At 37.1% G+C, this 26870-nt stretch overlaps 1 protein-coding gene across 2 annotated transcripts; it reads left to right on the forward strand.

The window, feature by feature from the left end:
• Window positions 1-1591: 1591 nt before the first annotated feature.
• Window positions 1592-26598, forward strand: LOC107804108 (protein MOR1). 2 transcript variants are annotated; one of them, XM_075234849.1, is made up of 54 exons: window positions 1592-2145; window positions 2310-2415; window positions 2506-2629; window positions 3722-3801; window positions 3884-4061; window positions 4152-4216; window positions 5202-5284; window positions 7836-7921; window positions 8092-8205; window positions 8948-9067; window positions 10384-10486; window positions 11349-11485; window positions 12719-12784; window positions 12879-12996; window positions 13105-13145; window positions 13615-13686; window positions 13805-13909; window positions 14014-14119; window positions 15046-15158; window positions 15255-15342; window positions 15543-15643; window positions 15833-15940; window positions 16032-16137; window positions 16216-16295; window positions 16365-16511; window positions 16588-16663; window positions 16758-16882; window positions 16965-17075; window positions 17156-17305; window positions 17421-17495; window positions 17595-17676; window positions 17802-17923; window positions 18004-18105; window positions 18188-18262; window positions 18350-18445; window positions 18519-18620; window positions 18745-18846; window positions 20495-20677; window positions 20752-20863; window positions 21580-21656; window positions 21747-21826; window positions 22319-22381; window positions 22477-22603; window positions 23146-23268; window positions 23353-23430; window positions 23543-23701; window positions 23809-23967; window positions 24193-24290; window positions 24395-24551; window positions 24636-24749; window positions 25093-25188; window positions 25278-25349; window positions 25435-25735; window positions 25847-26598. In XM_075234849.1, exons 1-54 carry the CDS (start codon window positions 1986-1988, stop codon window positions 26110-26112), a joined length of 6090 nt encoding a protein of 2029 aa, XP_075090950.1. In that variant the 5' UTR covers window positions 1592-1985; the 3' UTR covers window positions 26113-26598. The 2 variants fall into 2 exon arrangements, with proteins under 2 accessions (XP_075090950.1, XP_075090951.1); XM_075234850.1 differs by lacking the exons at window positions 1592-2145; window positions 2310-2415; window positions 2506-2629; ... (1 more) ...; window positions 3884-4061; window positions 4152-4216 and adding an exon at window positions 4498-4613.
• Window positions 26599-26870: the final 272 nt, after the last annotated feature.

A 26870-nucleotide genomic window follows, 5' to 3' on the forward strand; every position in this document is an offset into this window, starting at 1 on the left:
TATATGTATTGTTAAAAAATTTGATTTTTGGATAATTTTTGTTTATAACAGTCAAAATATATTTAAACGTCAAATGTTGTTATATGTGTATAACAACCATTCACTATAAAAGTAAAAAAATATCGGAACAAACGATACTGTTATAGAGAGGTTTGACTGTATATATAATTCATGTATAATTTTGCTTATAATCATATTTAATTAATATAAAATCTATATATGCTATAACTAGCTAAAACAAATAAATAGTTATCAGACCGACTATTTATATAAGATCTAAAAAAAGAAGAAGGCAACGGAACATATTATTTTTCCCAAAACTGAAATCATGATGGAAACTTTGGCCGCACCTGTTGTCACAATCTGGAGATTAAAATTATATTTTTAAAACTGAATAGTTATTAATACTATAAAGAATGGAATATGAAGGTACAATGAAATTAAAAACTATGGAACGGAAAGAAGACAAAAAATGACTTCTCAGCGAACCGATACGTGAGAACAGGTGCTTTTGCGTATGGTGTCGAGCAGGGAATATTTGCCCCCACCATCATTAACAGTAAAATAGCCGTTCTAAATCTTCTAGTAAATTAAGAATTAGCCACTTAATCACAAACTTTCTACAGTCATTACTAGGTATTCCCACTCACTAATCGGATTTTTAACCGTAAGATTAAAATTTTAAAATAAGACCTTACAAAGTGTTGTCATCGTACGGTCCATAAATGTGTTGTAAATGCGTACCATGACGTTCATTTCAATAGAACACATCCCAGATTAATAAACTGCTCCTCAATTTGAATTCCAACTTTTTTACAAGTACTATTCTTTTGGGACCCACCACAACCCCTCTTAAAAATACACCGCTCAACCACAACAAATATTAGCTTAATCAGGCACGCGCCTCTTATTGTATTCGTTTGAATTTGAATCAAAATCCTTATATTAACTTTTGACTAGTTTGCATTCGATTGTTTTATTTAATTTTTTAAAATTTGACCATACACCTTCATTTAATTTAAATTATGACACAACATTTGTTTATTTAACTGAGAATCTCAACAATTATATAATTCCATAAATATTATTACTTAAATTAAAAATTAATATTTAATTAAAAATTTGTTTCGACACCAATTTAAAGTAATTATTAGGTGAAAAATTTAGTTGAAACACCAATTTAAAATTTGTAATCAAAATATATTGATTCAAATCTGTCTTGAAAATACTTTTTTGGGCTGATGGTCTATTAGAAATAATCTCTCTGCCTGTATAAGATAGGGGTACGATCTACATATATCTCACCCTCCTAGAATCCACTTATGAGATCATACTTGATATGTGTGTTATTGTTGTTGAATCAAAATATATTGGTATTTGAAGCAATGTGACAAGTGATCAATAAAGTGTGATGAGAATCATGAATTATCGATTCAAATCTAAGGTAAAAATATTACTAGGTGATTTCTTTCAATATATTCAAGTCTTGACAAACAAAATTACTTGGTACGTGTGATTGAGTTAGTAACTTGCAAGTACTCACTATGACATTAGGATTATAAAAAAGAAAAGAAGATATTTGAATTCAAACAAGTAATTAACATAATATAAATGTAAATCAGTAAAATGTAACTTGCCTACTATATTCACGCTCCTTCCTCCGAGGGTGGGTACTTCTTTCCGTTGAAGCGTAAAACATAAATTAGCCCCGTCCCCCCTTCTCTCTCCTCTCTTACCCACACTCTGTGTGTTTTTTGAAACGAGAAAGATAAAACGTATTATCGCACTCGATTTCAACCCATTTTTTTCCAAAAACTCGCCGGCACTCGGCTGAGACCTAAAGGACAAATAAAGAAGCAAAAACCAAAGCACAAAACAACCGCTTCCTCTTGCTACGGACGCTTTTCCGATCAATCTGAACATCGAGAAGTTCATATACATTTTTCGAAAACCTTCTGTGTATATACATAGATATATAGGTTACAATGTCGGAAGATGAGAAGTTGTTGAAAGAGGCAAAGAAATTGCCGTGGGACGAGCGATTTGCGCACAAAAATTGGAAGGTCCGAAATGACGCTAACATTGACCTCGCCGCCGTCTGCGACTCCATTACTGATCCCAAGGACCCTCGCCTACGTGAATTCGGTCAGTGTTTACTTCACTTAGGGTTTCGATTCCGTTAGATCTGGTTTCATTTGCTTTGCTTGCGATCTCTTTTATGGCGATCTGTATGTTTTGTTTATGTAATGTGATTGCATATTCATTGATAGCTTTTATGTTTTTGAATTTTTGTGTGTGGATATTTATAGGTCCATTATTTAGGAAGACGGTAGCGGATTCCAATGCGCCAGTTCAGGAGAAGGCTCTTGATGCTTTGATTTGTTACTTGAAAGCTGCCGATGCTGATGCTGGGAGGTAAAGCTTTACTTATATTTTAATTACTTTTAATTTTAATTTTAGTTGCGTTGGTTAGTTTAATTTGGTGTGCTTTTGGATGATGAGTAGATATGCGAAAGAAGTATGTGATGCAGTAGTAGCTAAATGCTTGACGGGGAGGCCTAAGACAGTGGAGAAGGCACAGATGGTTTTTTTGCTTTGGATAGAGTTGGAGGCTGTCGAGGCGTTTTTGGTATGTGCTAAACTCAACAATACTATGCATTTCTGAATTCCTTATAATGTACTTGATAGTTACTCTTGTTTAAATCAAGCACCGTTTAGGCTCTTCTGAGCTTTTGCTAACTGCTAGGTGTAATTGAGTTGAAGTAGTGGAAGTAAAACAGCAAAGAGTGTGGAATTAAAAGTTTTGGTCATTAAAAATTCTTTCAGAAAGCTACCTTTTCTTTTTCCTCTTTTAAAATTTTTGTTATTGTTTCATTCCTGCAACATGAATGATGCTGTTTTGCTAAAGACTGTTGAATCTTATCATTTTGTGTAAAATTCATTTTTTTTTCTTTCTGATATTAAATCATGCACTTTAGAGTTGCATGTAGAGGGTTAAAAGATGATTGACACTTGGAATCCAAGACCAGAACTTTACTAGTACGGGGAGTGTCTGTGCTTCAAATTTACTACATATGATAGTGGCCAAATTTTTTGAATCTATAATTCTGTAGGCAAAAGTAATGATTAAATAATTCCTGTATAGAAAAGTCATGATAAATAAATAAGAAGACATGTTAATTTTGAAATAAGAAATTTTATAATTGCTATAACTCTATTTTATATGTACTAAGATTACGGTTTCTGTTGTTAGTGATAGGTCATAGGTGTATAATGTACTTTTAGACCTCTTCAGGCCCAAAATGCTAAAAAACATATCCCACAGCTGTGCATTAACAGGTGATTTGTATCCTCTGCTTGCTCTTGGGCATCTGCTGCAAATTTTCAGACCTCTTTTTTGAAGATTAGACTGTGTTAGACATGCATTTTTAGCCACTAGGCAAGTGAGACTGAACTTTATAAGGGGCAACGCTTTGCCAAATTTGTTTCCTAGGTCACTGTGATGTTGTATTTTGTGTGTCAAGTAAGAGTGTGTAGCGTGATTTAACAGAAATGTGCCGTCCTTCTTGCCCTTCCAGCATATGTTATCTTCGGGTCTGAACATGTAGCAAAAATATTATATTTTGCGGTCTTTATCTGCAGTTTTTCATTTTTGTTCCTGGCTTCCTCCAGCTATACGTTTTATTAGTTGCCTTTCTCATTAATATAGTTTATGTTTTAGGATGCTATGGAGAAAGCAATTAAAAATAAAGTTGCCAAAGCTGTGGTTCCTGCGATCGATGTCATGTTTCAGGCTTTGAGGTTTGTGAATATCTGTCTTATCGTGTTAGCTTATTTTTCTTAGTTCCTGAAAGGATTATGACGCTTTACCAATATGAAATAGTGAATTTGGAGCAAAGATTATTCCACCAAAAAGAATTTTGAAGATGCTCCCTGAACTGTTTGACCATCAAGATCAGAATGTCCGTGCTTCATCCAAGGGGCTGACACTGGAACTCTGCCGCTGGATTTCAAAAGAGACAGTGAAATCTATATTGTTTGAGAAAATGCGTGATACAATGGTATACTGCTGTTCTAGAAAATTTCTGGTGTTTTTATGGTTTGTTGGATGAAACTTCACCTTAAATTTTTCTTTCTTTTTTCTTCTTAAGAAAAAAGAATTGGAAGCTGAGCTTGTCAACGTTACGGGGACTGCTAAGCCAACACGTAAAATAAGGTATTTTCTCTAGTTGGACAATTTTTTTAGTTTTTCTTTTTTCTTATTCTATAGCTGTTTATCCAAAATTTAGCTTGAAAGGTGTGTTAAATGTGCTGATTTTTGTGGTTCTTCTGTTTCATTTCTCTGATTGTGTGGGATGGAGGCTTGGCTTGGTCATCTATTTTTGAGGAATCAAGTCACAGGTCCTTGATAAAGAAGCTCTATTAAGAGCACACAAATAGAACTTTTGATTCACAGTTCTCATTCTACTGATCATCTATTTTTGAAGGCAAAGGTAAATTAATTAGGTGACAGGCACTGATAAAGAGAGATTGCACCTAACCATATGATTTGTTAAAGATTGACCTTGCAGGAGCTACTTGCTCAAGTCTTCTCGTGATTTTTACCATAGCAGGTGAATTAGAAGAAGCTTTCTAGTTCCCACCTTGAATTATCTAGGAATGACCCTCTACTGTAAGGGCTGCGTAATGTAGAAACAAGAAAAAAAGGCATGAACAATCAATTAAGAGCATGCAAATAGAATTTAAGCTATACCAGCTCCCATTTTATTTGTTGCAGTATTGATAAGTGGAATATACAATATTTGTTGTTATTAAATGGAAGAATGTTAAAATTGTGGTAGCAGGTGGAATAGTCGTGGTGCCCGCAAGTTGGCCTCCGTGCAAAAAAAAAAAGGAAAAAAAGAATGTAAAATTTTGTGTCAAAATGTGACCAGACTTGACTGTCTCCTGCAAGTATATTTATAATCTCCCTAATCATGTACTTGTTAATCAACATTCTGTTGAAACATGCTGGTTTTACTGTTTCGATTTGATGTTAATTGACTATTTTCATTCTAAAAATTGGGGCTGATGTGTAGGATCACCTTAAAATTTGCTTGTCAGGACCATCCTATTCATGTGTATTTATGTCTGCATGCCTGATTAATATTACAATGATTAGCAACATTCTTTCTAACCTCTATTTTTTATTTTTTTATAAGATCTGAGCAGGACAAGGAGCCAGAGCTGGAAGTGGTTTCTGATGCAGTTGCTGCTGGCCCTTCTGAAGAATCTGCTGCAGAGGGTATGTAACTTAACTGAAGAATCCTAGTTTATTTGAATCATTATTTTCTAGGTAAGTCAAAAGTCTATTATGAGCACAACACGAGTAGTGTCAGAAGTATGTAGAATTGTGTATGTGGCTCAATCACAAAAATATATCTCTGTCAAACACAGCTGTCTACACAAAAGGGAATTCTTTATTTACACTTAGAAAAAAAATTTCACTCTCAGTATTCTGGAACATTATCATACTCCTTTATGCCAAAACAAGACAAATATATTGGTGTTCTTCTCCAAGATGCCTTACTTTTGCTGCCAATCTTCCACCAAGTTGCTCGGACTTGGGTGCGGGTGTCCGATACGGGTGCATATTTAGAGGTCGGATCCTTCATGATCTAAATTTTAAGATTTGGGGTACGAATCCAGGCATGGATACGGGTGCAGAGATTCGGCTAAAAATAATTCAAATATTTAAAAATAGAGTTTCTTTTTGATGACCGTGGTGTCCGGGGCAGTTTGCGTGCACCTCGACTAATTCCACGGGATACCTGCCACCTCCCACAAGCAATAGGTACCAGGTAAATCTATCCACCAAATCTTGGATAGATGGAAAAAATCACCTGGTGTTTTTTGCCGCCGGGATTTGAACCTGAGACCTCGTGGTTCTCACCCATTTCATTGACCACTAGGCCACACCCTTGGGTGCTAAAATAGAGTTATAAAGATATATCTAATTTTTTTTTTTGATAACCGTGGTGTCCGGGCCAACTTGCGCGCACCTCGATTAATTCCACGGGATACCTGCTCCAGCAACAGGTACCAGGTAACTTTATCCACCAAGGCTTGGATAGATGGGAAGAAATCACCTAGTATTTGCCTCCGCTGGGATTTGAACTTGAGACCTCATGGTTCTCACCCACTTCATTGACCACTAGGCCACACCCTTGAGTGCATAAAGATATATCTAAATTATGAGATATTATGTGAAAAACTTTAAAGGTATTCTAAGAAGGAAAAAATATTGATCAAGAGGAGAATCCGAGTAGGAGATGAAAGGAAAAATGATTGACATAAAAATTTCTATATACAAGTTATTTTGTTTTCTTCAACTTCACCCCAACTTTTATTTTGATTTTAAAAATTCATTGTATATGTCCCGAATTTCTCCGTCGATTTTGGTCAAAATACCCAAAATCGGTTAACCAAATCCGGTACGGATCCCACACCCACACCCACGTCGTGTCGACACGGGTGCGACATTGAAAATGAAGAGTCCGAGCAACTTAGATCTTCCATAACCGCCTATTCGACTTTGCTTCACCTACTACTATTAGTAGCTCCAACAACAACAACAACAACAACAACATACCCAGTATAATCCCACGGGTGGGGTCTGGGGAGGGTAGTGCGTACACATACCTTACCCCTACCTGGAGAGGTAGAGAGGTTGTTTTCGATAGACCCTCAGCTCAAGAAAAGGTTGAAAGGAAAGAATAGGGGAGAAGAAGAGGAAAGAGGGGGGAGAAAGAAGGAAGAGGGAGGCAAAAGACGATAAGCAATGAGGAGAAAAAGTAGCATCAAATAGTAACCATCAAGGAGCAACAATATCCAGTAAAAGGGGAGAAAAAGTAGTATCAAATAGTAATAATCAGGGAGCAACAATTCCAGTAGCAATTTTCAAAAATAATGGACGTGGTTGCTAAGTACCACTTTGCTTCACCTACTACTATTAGTAACTCCCATGAATTTAAAACATTGAGAATGAAAGGTCATATCTGTGACATGAAACTAGTTGCATGGTTGGTTATGGATAGGGGTGGAAAACGGGCGGGTCGGGTCGGATATGAGCTGGTCGAAAACGGGTAATTCAAAAAACGGATAAATTATCCGACCCAACCCGTATTTGAGACGGATAAAAAACGGGTTATCCGGCGGATAATATGGATATCCATATTATCCATGGCTTCTTGAATACGATTACTTATGGGAGAATTCTTAGTCTCCCAAACTTGAGGAATCTCCAATTTGAGGCTTTACAAATGTAAAAGTTAAACACATTAGTTATCCATTTGGTTAACCATTTTCTAAGTGGATAATATGGTTCTTATCCATATTCGACCCGTTTTAAAAAAGTTCATTATCCAACCCATTTTTTAATGGATAATATGGGTGGATAACTGTTTTCTTTTAACCATTTTGCCACCTCTAGTTATGGATGCCGATCTTTTGTGTTATTTTGGATTTTATGGAGGGAAAGACATAATAGATCTTTCAATATATAAAAGAAAAACGTTTATCTTAATGCAACAGTTGATGATTTGTCTCCTCCCAATTTATCTGCCTCCTCTTCCTTGAAGTAATCCGTATCACCATTTTGTTTGGCTTAGTTGCTGTTTTACTCCTTGTTTACGCACTGGAAATTGTACTGTTGTCACTTGGAAACTAAATGTATATATTTATTAAAACCAAGGATTTTAAACTAATTGGCATTAATTCAATGTTTGAACTATTTTTCTCAATGTGAAAATTTTCTTTGTAGTTTGAGTTATCCCACCTGACACACCTTCTTTCAGTTCCGCAGGAGATAGATGAGTATGACCTTGTGGATCCTGTTGACATTTTGACCCCTCTGGAGAAGACAGGATTTTGGGAAGGAGTGGTTAGTGATTCCTTTTATTCTTTTAGGCTTCATGTACATTTTATTGCATTCAACTGTTAGATTTTTTTGGCTAAAATTCTGTTGCATCTTATTTCTGGTGTGACGAATTTCTTTATGAGTGTCATGCACTTAGTCATTCATTGATTTGTATTTCAACTGATTTTGTGTAGAAAGCAGCCAAGTGGTCAGAGCGTAAAGAGGCTGTTGCAGAGCTGACTAAGCTTGCATCTACCAAGAAAATTGCACCTGGTGATTTCGCAGAAATTTGCAGGACACTTAAGAAGGTATATAATTTCATTCTCCTTGATTGAAGAAGTTGATCTTTCAGCCGATGCAGAGTCTAATCAGTAGTATTTTTTGTTGATTGGAAAGTCTAGAATGATAAGAATGATGCTTATACTTGTGTGGCTCTTTGATCAGTATGGCATCATCATAATCTCAAGAAAAATTCAATTCAAAGAGGATAAAAAGTTAACAATAATTGGAGGCCAAATCAACCAGTGGTGCTAACAATGAGATGGATCTACTGGGTCTTGGTCTGCAAGCTTAGGAGGAGTACCTTTACTTTATTTCTGATGTTCATCTCTCATCCCTTAAAGGATTAAATGGTTCTAGCTGTGTATATATGAGCAAGGGCTCTGTAGATTTTGCTTTATATGTTCATGGATGTCTGTTTTTTGCATCAAGAAGCTGAATTGAAACTTATGCAGGAGCATAGTGAACAGTGTTTTATTTGCTAGTGTCATTTCACCTCAGTCTGTCATATTGCTGTTCATTGCGGTGCTACCAACTGTTCAATGGGTGTTTTGAACCATGAGGAGTTCTCTTTCTCTTCTAATTCATATTCTAACTTTTTAGCTCCTGGGCTGATTACTCTCTCTATTTTTGGGTTTGGTTGTGTATTTCTGTGTATGCTTGTGGCATTATATTGGCGGCTAATTTGCTCTTGTTTATCTTTTTTTCAGTGCACATTCGGTAATGCACCGTCTATCCCTAGAAATTGACTGTTGTCTTGTGACTTTGCAGCTCATCACAGATGTAAATATTGCCGTTGCAGTTGAAGCCATCCAGGCAATTGGAAATCTTGCAAGGGGACTGAGAACACATTTTTCCGGAAGCTCTCGCTTCTTGTTACCTGTATTACTGGTATGCCTGTATTACTGGTAAGAATGTGGCTTTAAGACGAATATCTTTCTTTGTTATATATTTGGCGCATATGTATCTCTCTTTTTGTCAGAACTAGGTTCTCTTATTTGACTGTATGAACTTGCTATTTCGTGGACCTTAAGTTAGTTCTCTTGTTTGGAAATTGAGGTCTCAATCCTGTCCCTTGCGGGGCGTGCAATTGAAAGACAGGTATACGAGGACGGGCATTCACCCTTCATTCACTTCTTTCATGCCCTACGGAAGCTTATGGCTCTCATTGTGATTATTGAGCACTGAGGATAGCAAAACATGTATAAAGTGAGGATATATAAATCATCTGATCAATGAGCAGTTGAGCATTGAGGGGTAGCCATGTTGTGCCTTGCAACTTCTTTGGTGTAGCTTGGAAATTTTTCCCCCCTGTTAACAGATATGTAAATTATCAGAACAGCAGCCCTTAAAGCAGTAGTTTAAGGATGGAAACGCTCATGGTATGTTGATGTTGAAATGGGCATGAATTAAGACCTTCCCTTGAATGCCGTTTCTCCTTTTTTTTCTTTTGAATAATTGACACTATCAATGTGATTAATGAGCACTAAGGGGTAGCAAAATCTGTATAATTGAGGATATAAATATCATACTTCAATATAGCTGCTTTTGTTTCTGTTGATTGCTGACTGTTATTAGCAAGACATGCTATTTTCCTCATTAGCTGACTCGAGGGAGGAGAGAATTTTAGAGAACAAAACAATAGAAATGCTATTGATGGAGGAGATGGTCAATTTTTGAGGGCTTTTTACGGATGATAAGAATGCCTAATTTCTAGGGTTGTTCTGCAACTTTAGGAACATCAGCGCGATGCAGTTGCCTGTTTTTTTATTATTTGATCTAGAGACTGAAATCTTCAGCTGTACTAATTTTCATGACGAAGGAAACTTGGGGCTTTTAGGAGGATGCATTTCCCTATTGTCGATCTGGAGGTGTTTGTAGCATTAACGTACATCACTGCCTCATATATTCTGTTTCGACCTCCTATTATCCTTCTTTTTTATTGGTATCTTTCTGCTGTAATTGAAATCGGATGCCAAGTGAGGGGAGAGAAAAAATAACAACACCCTTCATGTCCTTATTGGATACATTGACACACCCATAGTTATAGCACATCGCATTTATCAGTAAATCATGCATGTAACCAATTTGTGTAGTCTGTTCTTAGATATTTGTTTAGTGTCTTTTAACTGAAACTTTCTTCCTTTAGATGATCAAAAAAAAGGAAAGCTGTTATATTTCCCTCTTCTTTGTTCTATTCTTTATAGGAAAAACTGAAAGAGAAAAAACCAACTTTGACGGATGCACTTACTCAAACACTCCAGGCGATGCACAAATCAGGGTGCTTAATTCTCACTGATATTGTTGAAGGCAGGTTCCATTTTCAAACCTAAGAAGCCTTCTTCAGATGCTGCAAATATTCTTTAAGATGCCGCAACTGATTTTATATATTTAACTTGTGAATTTTTTTTTGGTAGTAACGTATTGCTTCGCAGTGTCCATTGTGATGACATACTCACTTTCACTATCTATTTCCTAGACATCTTTATGTAAAATAAGTAAAGAACTATATTAAATTTGTACTAGAAGACTTTCATGTCTTACATTGTGACGATGACAAACATCCAATCATGCATCTGGTCTATCTTACTGACGTTGTTCAATATTTACTATAATAGTACTTCTAACAATTGTCATTAGCTACAACTTAGTCCCCAATTTGAATGAACAATCTGTCAAAGTTTGAATAAGAATTTGGCGGTGATTGTCACGAGTCCAAGAAACAGCATCCATAACAATATGGCTGCATCTACTGTCTAACACTCCCCAGATGCTACATTGAGGAAACGCTTTGGTTATTGGTCATTTCTTGTTTATTGAATAGCCTGGGGATTTTCCAGAAGGGCTTGTAGTAGTGTGGAGTTATTTCTTGCTTTTTCATGTTTCTTTTGCTCTTTCCATCCCAAAACACTTGACCACTTTGTTTAAGCGGAGACTTTTCTGTCTACATCAATTCAACCAGTGAACTAATATTATATATCATCAAAAGTTGATGGGGCTTCTTATGCTATTATTTGAAAGGTGTCCTTCCAAACGTTTTACTTTTCTCTCACTGCATTGGTCGAAATACTTCATGTTTTTGTGATGGAGGGGTTGGATATGTTGTCCTTTGCCTTGTAAATTGATTTCACTAAAGTGAAATATTGGATTATTGATTTATGTACTTTTGCAGATGTCAAGACTGCCACGAAAAATAAAGTTCCTCTAGTGCGATCACTGACTTTAAATTGGGTGACATTTTGTATTGAAACAAGCAACAAGGCTGTTATTCTAAAAGCACATAAGGAATATGTTCCCATTTGTATGGAGGTTAGTTCAATGGGTTACTATGTACTTTTGTTTCTAATAGTGCCTAGTCTTTCTTTTGATAAATTGTTGTTGATTGTGATATCAACTCTCAAGTCTTACCTTTTTCCTTTCTTTACAACTCTAGTATGATTAGTGGTTTAATTTCTGCATCGTGCATACACAAAATCCTTGAGCAGAGGGTCTATCGGAAACAACCTCTCTACCTTCCAGGTAGGGGTAAGGTCTCGGTACACACTGACCTCCCCAGACCCCACTTGTGGGATTTTACTGGGTTTGTTGTTGTTGTTGTTGTTGTTGTTGTATCGTGCATACACAAAATGAACTATTGGGCAGACTTTGTTTTGGGAGTACAATTGTATTTTCTGGTAATCCTTTGCTGTTCTGCAGATTGCTTTATTCTCTTTGCTGACATCACATTATTGAAACATGATTGTTGAGCTTCTAAATCATGGTAGAAAAGATTTTGGTTTGTTACTTTGATGACATTCGGCTATGTATTGTTTTCCTTGGGATGAAATTATCTGATTGTCATCTTTTTGTATATAGAATGTTCTAGGATGTTTCAGTATACAATTAATATTTGAATGCTTCTTTAGCTTGGTACAATAGACCAACGTGGTCCAGCCCTTCCTAGGACCCCATGCATAGGGGATATTTTGTGTACCCCGCTGCCCTTAATAGCTTGGTGAAGTTTAAACTGCATTTAATATGTATGAAAATGAAGTTTAATGTGTATAAAAGAGCATCTTCGATGCCCAAATAACATGTATTCAATTTTTGCTCATCGGAAAATTTCAGAACAGGTCGGGGTAGCCTAGCCATTTAGAGGAAATTGTCAGATAAAATTTGATAGAGGAGTATGTTTATCTTTCCTCCCTTTTTAAGAAAAAGATGCTGTTTTATTTTCAATTGCAATATATCATGTGGCTTCATTGAATTCTATTTTTGGATAGTTACCGTTGCAAGGACATTTATCCTTTCCATCATCTGATAGCATGTGTCTTAGATGGTTTTGTCAAGTCTTCCCTATCTTTTCTTCCTTTGATTGGAAGTTTTATTCACTTGCTACCTTTTCTCGTTGCTTATTTGAATGTTGAGGTGGACCTACACGGGTTGCAGTGACGTTGCTACTTTTCATCTCCTGATACACTCTCTTAGATTATTTCGTCTTACCTGTATTTTCTCTTTTGAATGGATGCCAAGTTGATGATACTGGTATATTGTGTCGCACAGAGCCTGAATGATGGAACACCAGAAGTTAGAGATGCTGCTTTTTCGGCCTTGGCAGCTGTGGCCAAGGTACTTATTTCTGGGATTTTTCTCTCTATTTGTAGAGCTTCTCACTCAACTGTCCCATTGACCTCTCTTGCTGTGTTTTTCCTTCTTTATCAAGTCGGTTGGCATGAGACCTCTGGAAAAGTCGTTGGAGAAACTAGATGATGTTAGAAAGAAGAAGTTATCCGAAATGATTGGGGGCTCTGGTGGTGATCCAGCTTCCACATCCAGCTCTGGTTTGAAATTCTTTTACTTCTAAAAGTTTTCCATTCTATATGCTGTACTATTATCTGTTTATTGCTTTCATGACTGTCTTAACATGCTCAATTGTAAATAACTCTCAGGTGCAGTCCCATCATCCGGAGGAATTATGTCTTCCACCCAGGTGACTATCCTATCATATAGTAATCAATACTGTTTGAGTTATTTTGGGAGATTGTGGGCACACTTTTCAGCTTTACTTTACCACACTCGTAAATATAAGTTCGCAAGTTAATTTGACTTATTGGTTCTAACTCCAGATGATGTATTTTTATTTGGAGCATTCGTTGGTACACTGACATTTGGTTCCTAGCTAGTTGGGGCTGTTTAAAAAGTTTTTTTCTTGTCTTTAGAGTTGTATTCAAGTAGATCCCACACTCTCTATGTCATACGATGGCAAACGTCATTTTTTTTGCTTTCTTCTGTTTTTTCTTTTAAATATTTTAGGGTATTCAATATTTTGAAATCATCTGTCCTTATCAGTCTTAGGTGGATTTTGTTTGTTGATATCTTTTTCCCTATTTTATTCTTATATCATTTCTAGTCTGTATTCTTTCAGTTTTAAGCTTATTAAACTTTTACTCATCTTGTAGCCTTCAACTGGATCACTTGTTAAGAGGTCTGCAGCGAGCATGCTTAGTGGAAAGAAACCTGTCCAGGCCGCTGTAAGTTTTGCATTCTATTTCCTGCCATAAGTTTTCCTTACTCAGAGCCTCCTAATTATCTTTCTTTTGCTCTTCTTCTTTTTGTTCTTCCTCATTTTTTTCTCCTTATGATTCTAAGCCTCCTAGTAAGAAAGGGACCTCTGCAAAATCTGGTACAAGTAAGAGGGGTGATGGAGCTACTCAGTTAAAGGCATCTAAGCCTGTTGAAGTTGAAGATGTTGAGGTGATTTCTAATCCAAATTTAGCTTTTAGCTTAGCATCCTTTTATCATTCTTAATACTGTAGAAATCACACGTGATTAATAAATCAATTTTGATATATGAACAGCCTGCAGAGATGAGTCTCGAAGAGATTGAAATTAAATTAGGCTCCCTTATACAGCCGGAGACGATTACTCAGTTGAAGAGTGCAGTGTGGAAAGAGAGGCTTGAAGGTTTTTTCTGTCTCTCTGTCGAATCATTTTGTGCGTATCTAGGATGTAAAAAAGGATGGACCCACAACCCCTCCCCACACCTCACACAAAAAGAAGAGGAAGAAGATGGAACCCTGGATATACATATGGCCTAAGTCCTACTTTCTCCTTAATATGGAATAATGAATGAGGACTTGAAGCATACAACTACCAGAGTTCCAGCTGAGAGTATCTACTTTATTTTGTGATTTTGTTTGTCTTAGTTTCACTATCTGTTGTTGCACTAGGAACATTGATAATGTTGTGTTTTCACTGCTTGATTCTGTGTTCTGTTGCTGTGGCACTTCTTTGAAAGTAGGTGAATGCTGTGCTACCTTTCTTTTAACCCATACAAACTGTAGTGGCGTTTGATCCCCTTATTATAGCTCCTTCTACCAGAATTTTTAAGTAAATGTCAATTAGTGGATCCTGTAGGTTAGTAAAATATGTATGTATCCCTATAGCAGTTAGCATGCGTCCATGTAAGATGTGGATCCTCTTCAGTGAACTTTCAATTATTCGAATGTTGCCAAGTTTTGTGGTAGTTATTTTAAAAAGCATTTCGTTTCGTTTGTTTAACTTGCTAGTTTTCTTTATTAGTCATTGCTATATGTATGTACCCCTATAGCAGTTAGCATGCGTCCATGTAAGATGTGGATCCACTTTAGTGAACTTTCAATTATTCGAATGTTGCCAAGTTTTGTGGTAGTTATTTTAAAAAGCATTTCGTTTCGTTTGTTTAACTTGCTAATTTTCTTTATTAGTCCCTGCAGTTTCTTCTTTCTTGCATTTGGATCTGATGTGAAGACATCTTAAGAGTGCAATATGCTTTTTGATGTATTCCTTACAGCTATGTTTGTTTCTTTTTAGCTTAACAGTTGATAATATTTCTCTACTATCTTATGCAGCTATTAGTTCATTCAAAGAACAGGTTGAAGCTCTAAAAGAGCTTGACCCTTCAGTTGAGATTTTGGTCCGCCTGCTCTGTGCTGTTCCTGGTTGGAGTGAAAAGAATGTCCAGGTTTTTCTCTTTTACCTGAATTGTCCTGAGTGGAGATAATTGATCTGGAAAAGTCATATGCTTTCTTGGTTTTTGTCAATATATATCAAAGTGCAGGTTCAGCAGCTGGTTATTGATATAATTACCCACATTGCGTCAACTGCATCAAAATATCCAAAGAAATGTGTTGTCCTTTGCCTTCAAGGTCACTCTCCCTTGTTTCTTTTTCACCTACCTAGTTTCATCAGTGTACCATGCTATTTTCTTTTTTGGCCGATTGTCCTTTGCCTTTTTTCTCCTACCTAGTTACATCACTGTACCATGCAATTTATCCTAACTAGTTGCATCACTGTACCACACTTATTTTTTTGGGGCTGATTTTAAGTTAGAATTCATTTCTGTCAGGGGTAAGTGAAAGAGTTGCTGACATTAAGACTCGTGCTCAGGCCATGAAATGTCTTACTACATTTTGTGAAGCTGTTGGTCCAGGTTTTGTTTTTGAGAGAGTAAGTAAAGTATTGTACATGCAGTCCTTTTTGGTTTTACTTCATGTTAGGAAATACTGATATCTGGATTAAGCTTTTGAAATACGATTTGTCTATACTTGTATGTTACTCGGATTAAGCTTTTGAAATACGATTTTTCTATATTTGCATGTTACCCAACTAATACCTTTTTGATCTGCTTTATTTTAGCTTTATAAAATTATGAAAGAGCACAAGAACCCTAAGGTTCTTAGTGAGGGCATATTGTGGATGGTTACGGCAGTCGATGACTTCGGTATTTCACATCTTAAACTAAAGGTATTCTGAGCTTGTAAACTTCTGACTCCACTCATGATTGATTCACAATCTAGGGTGGCTTAATCTAAGAAAACGGATATCTTTCCTACAGGATTTAATTGATTTCTGCAAAGATACTGGCTTACAATCCAGCGCCGCTGCTACAAGAAACGCAACCATTAAACTTATTGGTGCTTTACACAAGTTTGTTGGTCCAGGTGAGCTGTCTTCTTGGATAATTCTTACATGCCTTTTAGATTATGGCTAAAGCTGAAATGTACTTATTGTAATTACAGATATCAAAGGGTTCTTGTCTGATGTAAAACCTGCTCTTATTAGTGCACTTGATGCAGAATATGACAAAAATCCATTTGAGGTATGATTGATTGCCTTCGACATTTCTAGTCCTTGTTAGTTGTGGCTTTAACTTTTTCTCCATATGTAGGGTGCATCTGTAGCCCCAAAGAAGACTGTGAAGACATCAGATGCCCCATCTTTGTCTAGCGGTGGGCTAGATAGTCTTCCTCGTGAAGACATTAGTGGAAAGATAACTCCTGCTTTGCTCAAGGGACTGGAAAGTTCTGACTGGAAGGTACGCCCTATGTTATTGATGTTATCAGCAATTTGTGTCTTAGTAGTTCTGCTGTAATTCTTGTTTCCCGTTTCAGGCTCGCTTAGAATCTATTGAAACTGTAAATAAGATATTGGAAGAGGCCAATAAGCGCATTCAACCTACTGGAACTGGTATGGTGTTCTTATTGTGTTGTGAGTGGTATCTTGCAATTGTACTTGTGTGCGTTCGAATGCCACTTCATATTTTCTTCCCATAACTGTGCAGGAGAGTTATTTGGTGCTCTTAGGGGCCGTCTATGTGACAGCAACAAGAATTTAGTCATAGCAACTTTGTCAACTGTTGGTGGTGTTGCTTCAGCTATGGGACCAGCAGTTGAGAAGTCGAGCAAGGTTCAATTTGATCAGAACCTCAATTTTGTTGTGTCAGTCTTTTTTCTTGTTATTGATTATTCAATTATGTTCTTCATTGCAGGGGATTCTGTCGGACATATTGAAATGTCTTGGTGACAATAAAAAGCACATGAGAGAGTGCACTTTGAATACATTAGATTCTTGGCTTGCTGCTGTTCATCTTGATAAAATGGTCTCCACCTCTCAAGTTCTGTAGTATGTTCTAGTTTTTGGTTTGCATTGTTCAACTCATTGACAATCATGTTATTGTAGGTGCCTTACATTACTGGTGCACTAACTGATGCCAAACTTGGTGCGGAGGGCCGCAAAGATCTCTTTGATTGGTTGTCCAAACAACTAACTGTAATGAAAGAATTTCCTGATGCTGTACACCTTCTAAAGCCTGTTGCATCTGCTATGACGGTAAATTGATGGCTCTTGCCCTAATCGTTCAGTTTCTGCCGTATATTCTCTGCCTCCTTTTACTGGACCTTATTGTCTATATCTTGCTCTAAAGCGATTGCATTTTATATATTAGGACAAATCAGCTGATGTTCGGAAAGCAGCAGAAGCTTGCTTTGGAGAACTTCTTAGAGTGTGCGGGCAGGAGATGGTATATGAGCTTTAAATAGTTTTAAGCTCTTTCTGCTTGTTTACTCCAATTAGTTGCTTGATATGTCTTTCTTTTTCATTGCGTCTCTCTCTAATGTAGGTGAGCAAGAACCTGAAAGATATTCAAGGACCTGCTTTAGCTATCGTTGTTGAGCGATTGAGACCATATGGGGTACTTCAAGGTACACTATATGCTATGTTCTAACTTTATGTTTTCTTTTTAGTCCATTAGTAGTGGTAGCTCTTTACAAATCTATTATTTTATCTTTGGTTTACGTGATTGCAATAAATTGTTATTCCTTGTCAGAAACCTTTGATCTTGGAAGAACATCTTCCACTGGGACAACATCGAAGGTGGGATCAAAGACTGGAAAATCCACTGGTCCTGCTGAACGTGCTTCTAGGCATGGAAACAGAGCTGGAGCTTCGGTATGTTTTTATGTGCTTGAACGGCTCAAGGCAGGGAGCAACTGGAGTACTGATTTTCTTTCTTTTATTTATTTCTCTAGAGAGCTATTCCTACAAGGAACTCAAGGCAAGAGACCTTAATGTCTGTTCAGGACATTAGTGTCCAGTCACAAGCTTTGATAAATGTTAAGGACTCGCACAAGGTATATCTAATTTCAGGAAATATTGTATTTGTGTTATCTGTTCCTTTTTGTTCAGTAATGCTATGACCGAATGCATTTACAGGGTGAAAGAGAGAGAATAGTTGTTCGCAGATTTAAGTTTGAAGAGCCACGGTTGGAACAAATACAAGATCTTGAGGTTTCAAGAAGTTGCATTTTGTAGTATTATAATTCTTGCTTTAGTTTTCATTTGATTGGTTAATCTCATTAATGTTTAATGGCACAGACTGACCTGATGAAGTACTTCAGAGAGGATTTGCACCGGAGGCTTCTAAGTACAGACTTCAAGAAACAAGTTGATGGAATAGAGATGCTGCAAAAGGTGCTTTTATCATTAAATTAACATTATTTTTTTAATTCACTATCATCAACCATATTCCTTTTGCACTTTTCAGGCACTTCCATCAATTGCGAAGGAACTAATTGAAGTTCTTGATATAGCCCTGAGATGGTTTGTCCTGAGGTTTTGTGAATCAAACACTTCCTGCCTGCTCAAGGTTTATTTCTATCCCTATTCTTTTTATTTGTCCTTTTCCATAATGAGATCACATTATTTTTTTTAGCTTTGTTGCTTTCTCTCCTAAAGCCATTTCTGTACTTTACTGTGATAATGTTTCTCAGGTTCTGGAATTTCTGCCTGAGCTTTTTGAGATGTTAAGGAACGAGGGATACATGATGACTGAAGCTGAAGCTGCCATTTTCCTTCCTTGCTTGGTTGAGAAGGTACTTGTCCAATGAGCTCCTTTACTTAAAATTGTTATGATGTTCTTTATGCGTGTTATTTGTACGTTTATTTGTGATTTGTTGCAGCATTTCTAATTCAGGTTGTTTCTGTTATGTTTGTTGAAATGGTAATAATTGTATTAAAAAAAGTACAAAGGTAGCGCTGGTGTTACTGTACAAGTGAGCAAAAACCTCTATGAATTATAATAAAATTTCTGCCTCATTCACATATTCCTTTTTACACCAAGTCACCAAAAGTGAAATAAAATGATATAGTCTAACTTAATCCTCGATTTTTGCTTCTCTTCGAAACATCTTGAGTTCCTTTCTCTCCATATCATCAACCAGATACAAGCTGGAATTGTAAACCACACCAGCTATTTCTTGCTTTGTCCAGCCATTGCCTATTCCGACAACAACAAAGATCCCTTGTATTCCCAGGCAAGGACCATTTGGTTCAGCAAAGTTGGGAACTAGCTGCCATAGCTTGTCTGTAATAGGACAGTGCAAAAAAAGATCGCTAATGGTTTCTGTTTGGCTGCCACATAAGTAGCATTTGACTTTCCATATTTGTTTCCAAGGCCACGGTTTAACAAGACTTGTCTGAGAATTCTCCTTTGCAGGAGCCTTTCCATTTCATATATCTACGCCTTGTGAGCAACCTTGAAAGTTTTCCATTTATAAAAGTCACATACTCTGGCATTCCCAATTGGTCCTTACGTACCATTGCACATCCCCAAAAGTCACATACGTAGCATTGTTGGAAACCAGTAACTCGTCTAGATCCGGAATTGGTCCTTCAAGGTACCATTGCACATCCTGCCAGAACACAGTTTTGCTGCCATTTCCCCCTCTAATGTTTCTAAGTTGCCTGATTTCAGGCCATAGATTCCTTATGCTTCTCCAAACTGACACTCCACATGTTTTTTTGGTTGGTTTGGTGCACGATGGTCAGATATCACCCTACACCATAAAGCTTGCTCCTCTAGGTTGGACCTCCATAGCCACTTCATCAACAAACTTTTATTGTGTATTCAGAGATTCTTGATTCCTAGTCCCCCCAATAATCTTGTGATTGATAAGTGATTTGCAGTTAACAAGGTTGAAAGATTTCCTGTCGTTGGTACCATGCTGTAAGATATCCCTTTTATCAGTTCTTTGTTTATTCTTTGCCGGGAGAGGGAACAAAGACATAAGATAAGTGGTTAATGAGTGCGATGATAATTTGGCAATGGCAACTCCATCCTTTTCTTTAGCACAAAATCAACATTGTTCTCCTCCTGCAGAGGCAAAAGAAGAGAGACATGAAAAGCAACCGATTGTAAGATGAGAAATAATTATTGATAGCTTGGATCCTTAGTATTTTCTTATTTATTACCGGCAATACCCTATTATATTCATCTTTTAGATGTGTGTATATAGGCATACCTGTAAATCGAGCTAACTGCCTTTTCTGGTATGCGTTTACCTTCGGATAGCAGACTATGTTAGACATTTGGTTTTTATTGTAGTCTGACATTGTTTGATGTTACATTCACACAAAGGGATATTTAGGTGTGTTAACTGATGGTTTTTACATGTAACATCTCCTCCTATTTATTTCACATTAACACTGACCTGTCTGATATCTTCTTTCAATCTTTTCCAGTCTGGCCATAACATTGAAAAAGTGCGAGAAAAAATGCGAGAGCTAACTAAGCAAATCATTCACGCATATTCTGCTGCAAAGACTTTTCCTTATATTTTGGAAGGTTTACGATCAAGGAGCAATCGAACTCGTATAGAATGTGCTGACCTTGTTGGCTACTTACTGGATAATCATGAAGCTGAGGTAAAGATCCGAGTGTATTGATCTTCTCATTTCTAGAAGTTGCTTAATCCTCATATGGTATTTCCTGCTGATAGATTGGTGGACAATTAAAATCGTTGAAAGATGTCGCAAATTTAACAGCAGAACGAGATGGTGAAACTAGGAAGGCTGCGTTGAATACTCTTGCTACTGGCTATAAGATTCTTGGTGAGTGTTTGTGTTCTGTGAGGCTCTTTAGTTTTGGAAATGGTAACTGGATCTTCATCATCACAAAGATTTTGCTGGCAGCTATATTTGCAAGTTACATCCAGACTAGTGGTGGCAAAATGGATTAAAAAAACAGTTATCCATCCATATTATCCTCTAAAAAACGGGTTGGAAAATAAACTTTTTAAAAATGGGTCGAATATGGATAAATATCCATATTACCCCCTTAAAATATGGATAACCAATGAGTTTAACTTTTACATTTGCAAAGACTCAAATTGGGGGTTCCTCAAGTTTGGAGACTAGGAATTCTCCCAAAAGTGATCATAATTAAGAAGCCATGGATAATATGGATATCCATATTATTCGCTGGTTAACCCATTTTTTATCCGTATTAAATATGAGCCGGGTCGTATATTTTATCCGTTTTTGCTTTATCCGTTTTCAACACGCCCATATCTGACCCGATCCGACCCGCCTGCCACCCTTAATCCAGACCTGTAACTTGCTAGGCTTCCAAAACTGTAAAATTTGTGTTCATTTTGAGGCTCATTAGTTATTAATACTGGTATAAGGTTGAGTTTAGCTGGCTATTGGTTGTAAGATTCCTTGAGCTCCCGGTGTGTGTGTTTTTCCTTCTGATCCTTTTTCATTGAACTGGATGGATGGTAGAATAGTTTGGATGTTGGTTAAGGTTCTAATTAAACGTCTTTCAGGTGATGACATTTGGAAATATCTTGGAAAGCTTACGGAGGCGCAGAGAAGCATGTTAGATGATAGATTCAAGTGGAAGGTAAACTTCTCTGTTCTTCTTTTTGCTTTGTTTTCTTGCATATTTTCTTCTCTTTCCTTTCTCATAGAATTGCTCACTAATCTTTTCCAGGCTAGAGAGATGGACAAAAGAAGAGAGGGAAGACCTGGGGAAGCTAGGGCTGCTTTAAGGCGTTCAGTGAGAGACAACGGGTATCTAATTGCTTAGGATATTTTTTCTTGGTACACACACCACGTACTTTCGATGTTTAAAGTTTCAACTAGACAAGAAACTTCTTTTGGAGGAGTGTACTTTCAATGTTTAACGTTTCAACTAGACAAGAAAACAACTTTTGCGGGGTATCAAATTACCTCTTTTCCCAGGACTGCAAATCCAACCTTTTAATTAACAATCAACTGTCTAGGACCTGGATAATTATAGAACACTTTGACCCTCATTCTCAAAATATTTATTGAACACTTTGACCTTGTAGCTTACCAATTGCTGGTCTTCCTTTAAGTTCTAATTTGTTTTTGGTTTTGTTTCTATGGGAAAAAAATTATATTTTAAAATTTCCGGTTATAGAATAACCACATCTATTTGAGCTTTCGTTCTGCCTTTTGTACCCAGATTGAGCTCGTATGTTACCTTAAGCCAGTAACTTTCTTCTTTGACATTGGAAATGTTGATTTTCTGATCTCTAGGTCCGATATAGCGGAGCCGAGTGGTGAAGTTTCACGGTCGTTAGCTGGCCCAATCTTAAATAGGTGACCAAGAGATCCTTGCATCTTATTTCTCTTACCAATCTGAATCTGGGTTGCTAAGGTTTTTTTTGTATGTTTGCTTTATCTCTTCTTTCCAGGGATATTTATAACAATACAGAGTTTCCGATGGAAAGAATTGTGAATCTCCGGCCAGTTTCTGGTACAATGGGTCCCTCTGACTGGAATGAAGCTCTGGATATTATAGCATCTGATTCTCCGGAGCAGGTTGTTTTTCCTTTTGCTTTTTCCTGGATTAGGAGAGGTGGTTTTATCTTAATCACTTGTCATACCCCGTGTTTAAAGAAATATAGGGTTGTATAATGCTTAAATACTCCATACGTCCGCCAGCAGCTGAGTAAAAATAACTATACTCTAAATAGTACTACAATATATCAATATTGGGTGTTCTAATGATTGCCAATATTAATATGATGCTCAATGTTTTTGTGTTTTTGTTTAAGAATATGGATGGTATTTGTCTCCATTCAAATTTAGAAATCTGGATCCATATTTCAATTGCTGGAGTTGAATGCCTTCAGTTGCTGGTGTTTGTTTATCCTTTTATTTTTTGGGCATAAATTCTCATTTGATGCACTTGTTGTGTATATTGCACATTTTTATTACGGCTGGTTATGCATCTCTCTCTTTGTTTGTTTGTTTGGTTGTCTATGTCCTGATTATTCTGCTTTTGTGGATGCATCATTAAAGAGGATGGAGAGTAACTGTCATTTATTCACTGATGCAAGCAAACCTTTTCCTTGTTGCAGTCTGTTGAAGGCATGAAAGTTGTGTGTCATTTGTTGGCCGTAGCAACCAACGATCCTGAAGGCAGTGCCATGGACGACATTGTCAAAGATGCAGACAAGCTTGTTTCCTGCTTGGCAAATAAGGCACAATACTTATCATTCTTTTTGTGACTCATTCTTTGTTGTCTGTATATGCTTCACACTGCTCATATTCTAGACCGACTACAGGTAGCAAGAACTTTTGACTTCAGTCTGATGGGTGCATCATCAAGATCTTGCAAATATGTTCTTAACACACTCATGCAGGTATGTGGTTTTCCAAATTCTGTTAATTTTTCTCCAATACTGATTATTCCTTGATATGGGACCAACACATATTGGGAGTTATCTCAAGCTGTGGTTGTTTCTTTGTTTGCAGACATTCCAGAATAGAACACTTGCTCATGCCGTAAAGGAGAGTACCCTAGATATCCTCATTACTGAGCTTTTGCTTTGGCTTCTTGATGAGAGAGTACCCCGCATGGATGATGGCAGTCAGCTCTTGAAAGCATTGAACGTTCTGATGCTAAAAATCTTGGTATTTCTGATTTTGAAATTTCATCAACTAGAATGTAATACTTGTTTACCTTTGTTTTAGCGGACTTGTCATGAATATTTTCTATCTATCGTTGGTCCCTAATCTAGGACAATGCTGATCGAACATCATCCTTCGTTGTGCTGATTAAATTATTAAGGCCTTTGGACCCATCAAGGTGGCCATCTCCAGCAACAGATGAATCTCTTGTCATACGAAATCAGAAGTTCTCTGATTTGGTTGTGAAATGTCTTATAAAACTTACGAAGGTAATTTTAATTGCTTTTCACTGCAACATTCCTGGATTTTTTAGATTGTGATGTGTAGGAAATTTCTATCAGTATCTGCGTCTTTATGCAAATATGTTTGTAGTAACTTTCTGGATGCAAAATCTATACAAGCTCTCTCAGGTTGCAGCAGTAATAATAGACAAGTTTCTTTCTTGAAGGTTGATATTGTGGCTAGCTATTAATCTTTTCTTTCACATTATATAGGTTCTTCAAAGCACCATATATGATGTCGACCTTGATCGGATCCTTCAGAGCATTCACATTTACCTGCAAGAACTAGGAATGGATGAGATCAGGAGGAGGTGTCTTTTAATTAGATTTCAGTTTTTTGCTTTTTGGGTATGTGATTCAATATGGATTAACAGCGACTTTGTATCCTAATTCTCATCTTATTAAATATTGACAGAGCGGGAGCCGATGATAAACCTTTACGAATGGTGAAAACTGTGTTGCATGAGCTTGTCAAGCTTCGTGGTACTGCCATTAAAGGTCACCTATCGATGGTGCCGATAGACATGCAACCACCACCCATTATTCTTGCTTACATTGATCTTAACCTTCAGGTCATGCAGTTTTTTTGCATTCATGTGGCTTCTATGCTCTAGTCATTCATGTGGAGTTCCCAACTGATGTTAATAATCTTTCAGACCTTGGCAGCTGCAAGGATGTTGACTCCGTCTGTACCTGGGCAAACTCACTGGGGTGATTCTGCAGCGAATAATCCAGCACCTGCAACACATAATGCAGATGCACAGCTGAAGGTATAGTGTGTTGTTCGCCATCATTTTTTTAGCTTGTTTTCCTTTCAAAAGTGAATTTTCCTTCGTTCATCAGCTATTCCACGTTACAATCTATTACATGTAAGTAGATCACGTGAAATACTATTTTGTTGTATTGTACTTGTTGAAGGGGAGCCTTGGAGCAACGGTAAAGTTGTCTCTGTGTGACCTATGTCACGGGTTCGAGCCGTGGAATTAATCACTAATTATTGCATTAAGTTAGGCTGTCTATATTACACCCCTGGGTGCGGCCTTTCCCTGCACCGGGCTGCCCTTTTCTTTTGTACTAGTTAATAAAAAAGTTGTTACGTTGTGTGTTTTACAGCAAGAACTTGCTGCCATATTTAAGAAGATCGGTGATAAGCAAACATGCACAATTGGTCTTTATGAGTTGTACCGGATCACACAATTGTATCCCAAGGTATAATACTTCATCCTGTTAAGTGTTAACTTATGTTCCTGCCATAATGCTGAACTTCTTGTAATATCATTTTGTCCAATCTGCTTTAGGTTGATATATTTGCTCAGCTGCAAAATGCTAGTGAGGCATTCCGAACATATATTAGAGATGGTCTTGCCCAGGTGTGAATTGGATCTCTGACCTACACATTTATAGACTCAGAATTGTCAGTCATGAAGCAATTGTTGTGTGTAAATAATATTGCAGATGGAAAAGAATGCTGCGGCTGGAAGGACGCCTTCTAGTGTACCCATGTCAACTCCTCCCCCATCTTCATTAAACCTGTCTTCTCCCAAATTTGGCAAGTTATCTCCCGTAAATACAAACCCATTGAATGATGCAAAATCTGTAAACAATAAAGTTGAACCATCACAATTTAGTTTGCCACCATCATATGGCGAAGATGACAGGGGTGGTAATGCCCTGCTCTCAAGAGGGCTCTCATCTGAACATTTGGAGTTACGGCACCAATTGGGGGAACAAAGAAATGATAGATTGCCTTCTGGAGGTATGCATGTGCTAAGCTATTTCTCCTCTAGCCTTTTCCTTCTTCTTTTTTCCTTTTTGATATATTAACTTTTCGCAACAAATGTCAGTTACCAGTTAGCTTTTGTTGCAGTTACTAGTGGAACACTAGAAGCAATCCGTGAAAGAATGAAAAGCATGTCATTAGCAGCAACTGGGGGGAACCCGGACCCAAGTAGTAGAACACTAATGTCCATGAATGGTAATGTCAGCCACATGGTGTCAAGTCAAGCTCCTGGTATGGAACATTCTAGCGTTGAAAATTCCATTCAGAGTGGGGTTCTTCCTATGGATGAGAAGGCACTTTCAGGTCTCCAGGCACGAATGGAAAGGCTAAAGAGTGGATCTATGGAATTCTAGATGCAGAGCTTTTGGTTGTGTGTGATTCTTCGGACATTCCCAGTGAACTCGCATCATATGTTGCTTTATGTTTGTCGAGAAACACCTTAACAACTATACCACAGTAATCAGCTCATGCTCATTATAGGTGGGGAAAGCAAGGAAAACTCAGCTCAAGCGTTGCCATCTGAATTCTATGGGACAGAGATGTGTTATTGAGATCTTGGAGATTATGTAATACTTCAAGGTGTACCATAATGGTTTTATCCGGCAGGGTTAGCTGTATATTTGTAGAGATATCTACCGATTTGAATATGTCTTTTTGATATTATCTAATTTAATTGAAAAGCTCGTGTGTTTCAGAAATGCTGATCTAGTATGTTACGCCTCAATTGATAGCTACGTTCTGCCAAGGTAGTTGAGAGTTGTAAGTTGTATGACGGCACTTAACTGTTGTAATCTTCCGATTTTTACGTTTGATTCCGGCTATGTAGTTGGTAAGAAAAATACTGTTGAGTATCTTTACCTGCAAAGATGAATAATTAAATCATTTTCATAATATTACTTACCTATATTTCTTTTATATATGAGGTAAAAGATATTACTATGTCGTGTGATCACGCCCAAACTTTTTCATAAACAATCTTTTGGTTAGATTACCTTTTCCGTAAAGAATGATATGCCCATACTTCCGGCTAATTTTTGTGCGATAAATGATAAGTGTCTATTATCATCTTTAGTTGCTTCGAAGTAAGAAAGTAAGCGCAACTCGGAATTAT

This window comes from Nicotiana tabacum, chromosome 17 (assembly GCF_000715075.1).
Source record: "Nicotiana tabacum cultivar K326 chromosome 17, ASM71507v2, whole genome shotgun sequence".
NCBI lineage: Eukaryota > Viridiplantae > Streptophyta > Magnoliopsida > Solanales > Solanaceae > Nicotiana > Nicotiana tabacum.

Excerpts from the sequence above, each read along its gene's own strand:
- LOC107804108 (XM_075234849.1), top strand. The coding sequence starts at position 1,986 with ATGTCGGAAGATGAGAAGTTGTTGAAAGAGGCAAAGAAATTGCCGTGG. Across the intron at positions 5,285-7,835 it reads TGAAGAATCTGCTGCAGAGG|TTCCGCAGGAGATAGATGAG; the intron begins GTATGTAACTTA and ends ACCTTCTTTCAG. Across the intron at positions 18,621-18,744 it reads ACACTTCCTGCCTGCTCAAG|GTTCTGGAATTTCTGCCTGA; the intron begins GTTTATTTCTAT and ends AATGTTTCTCAG.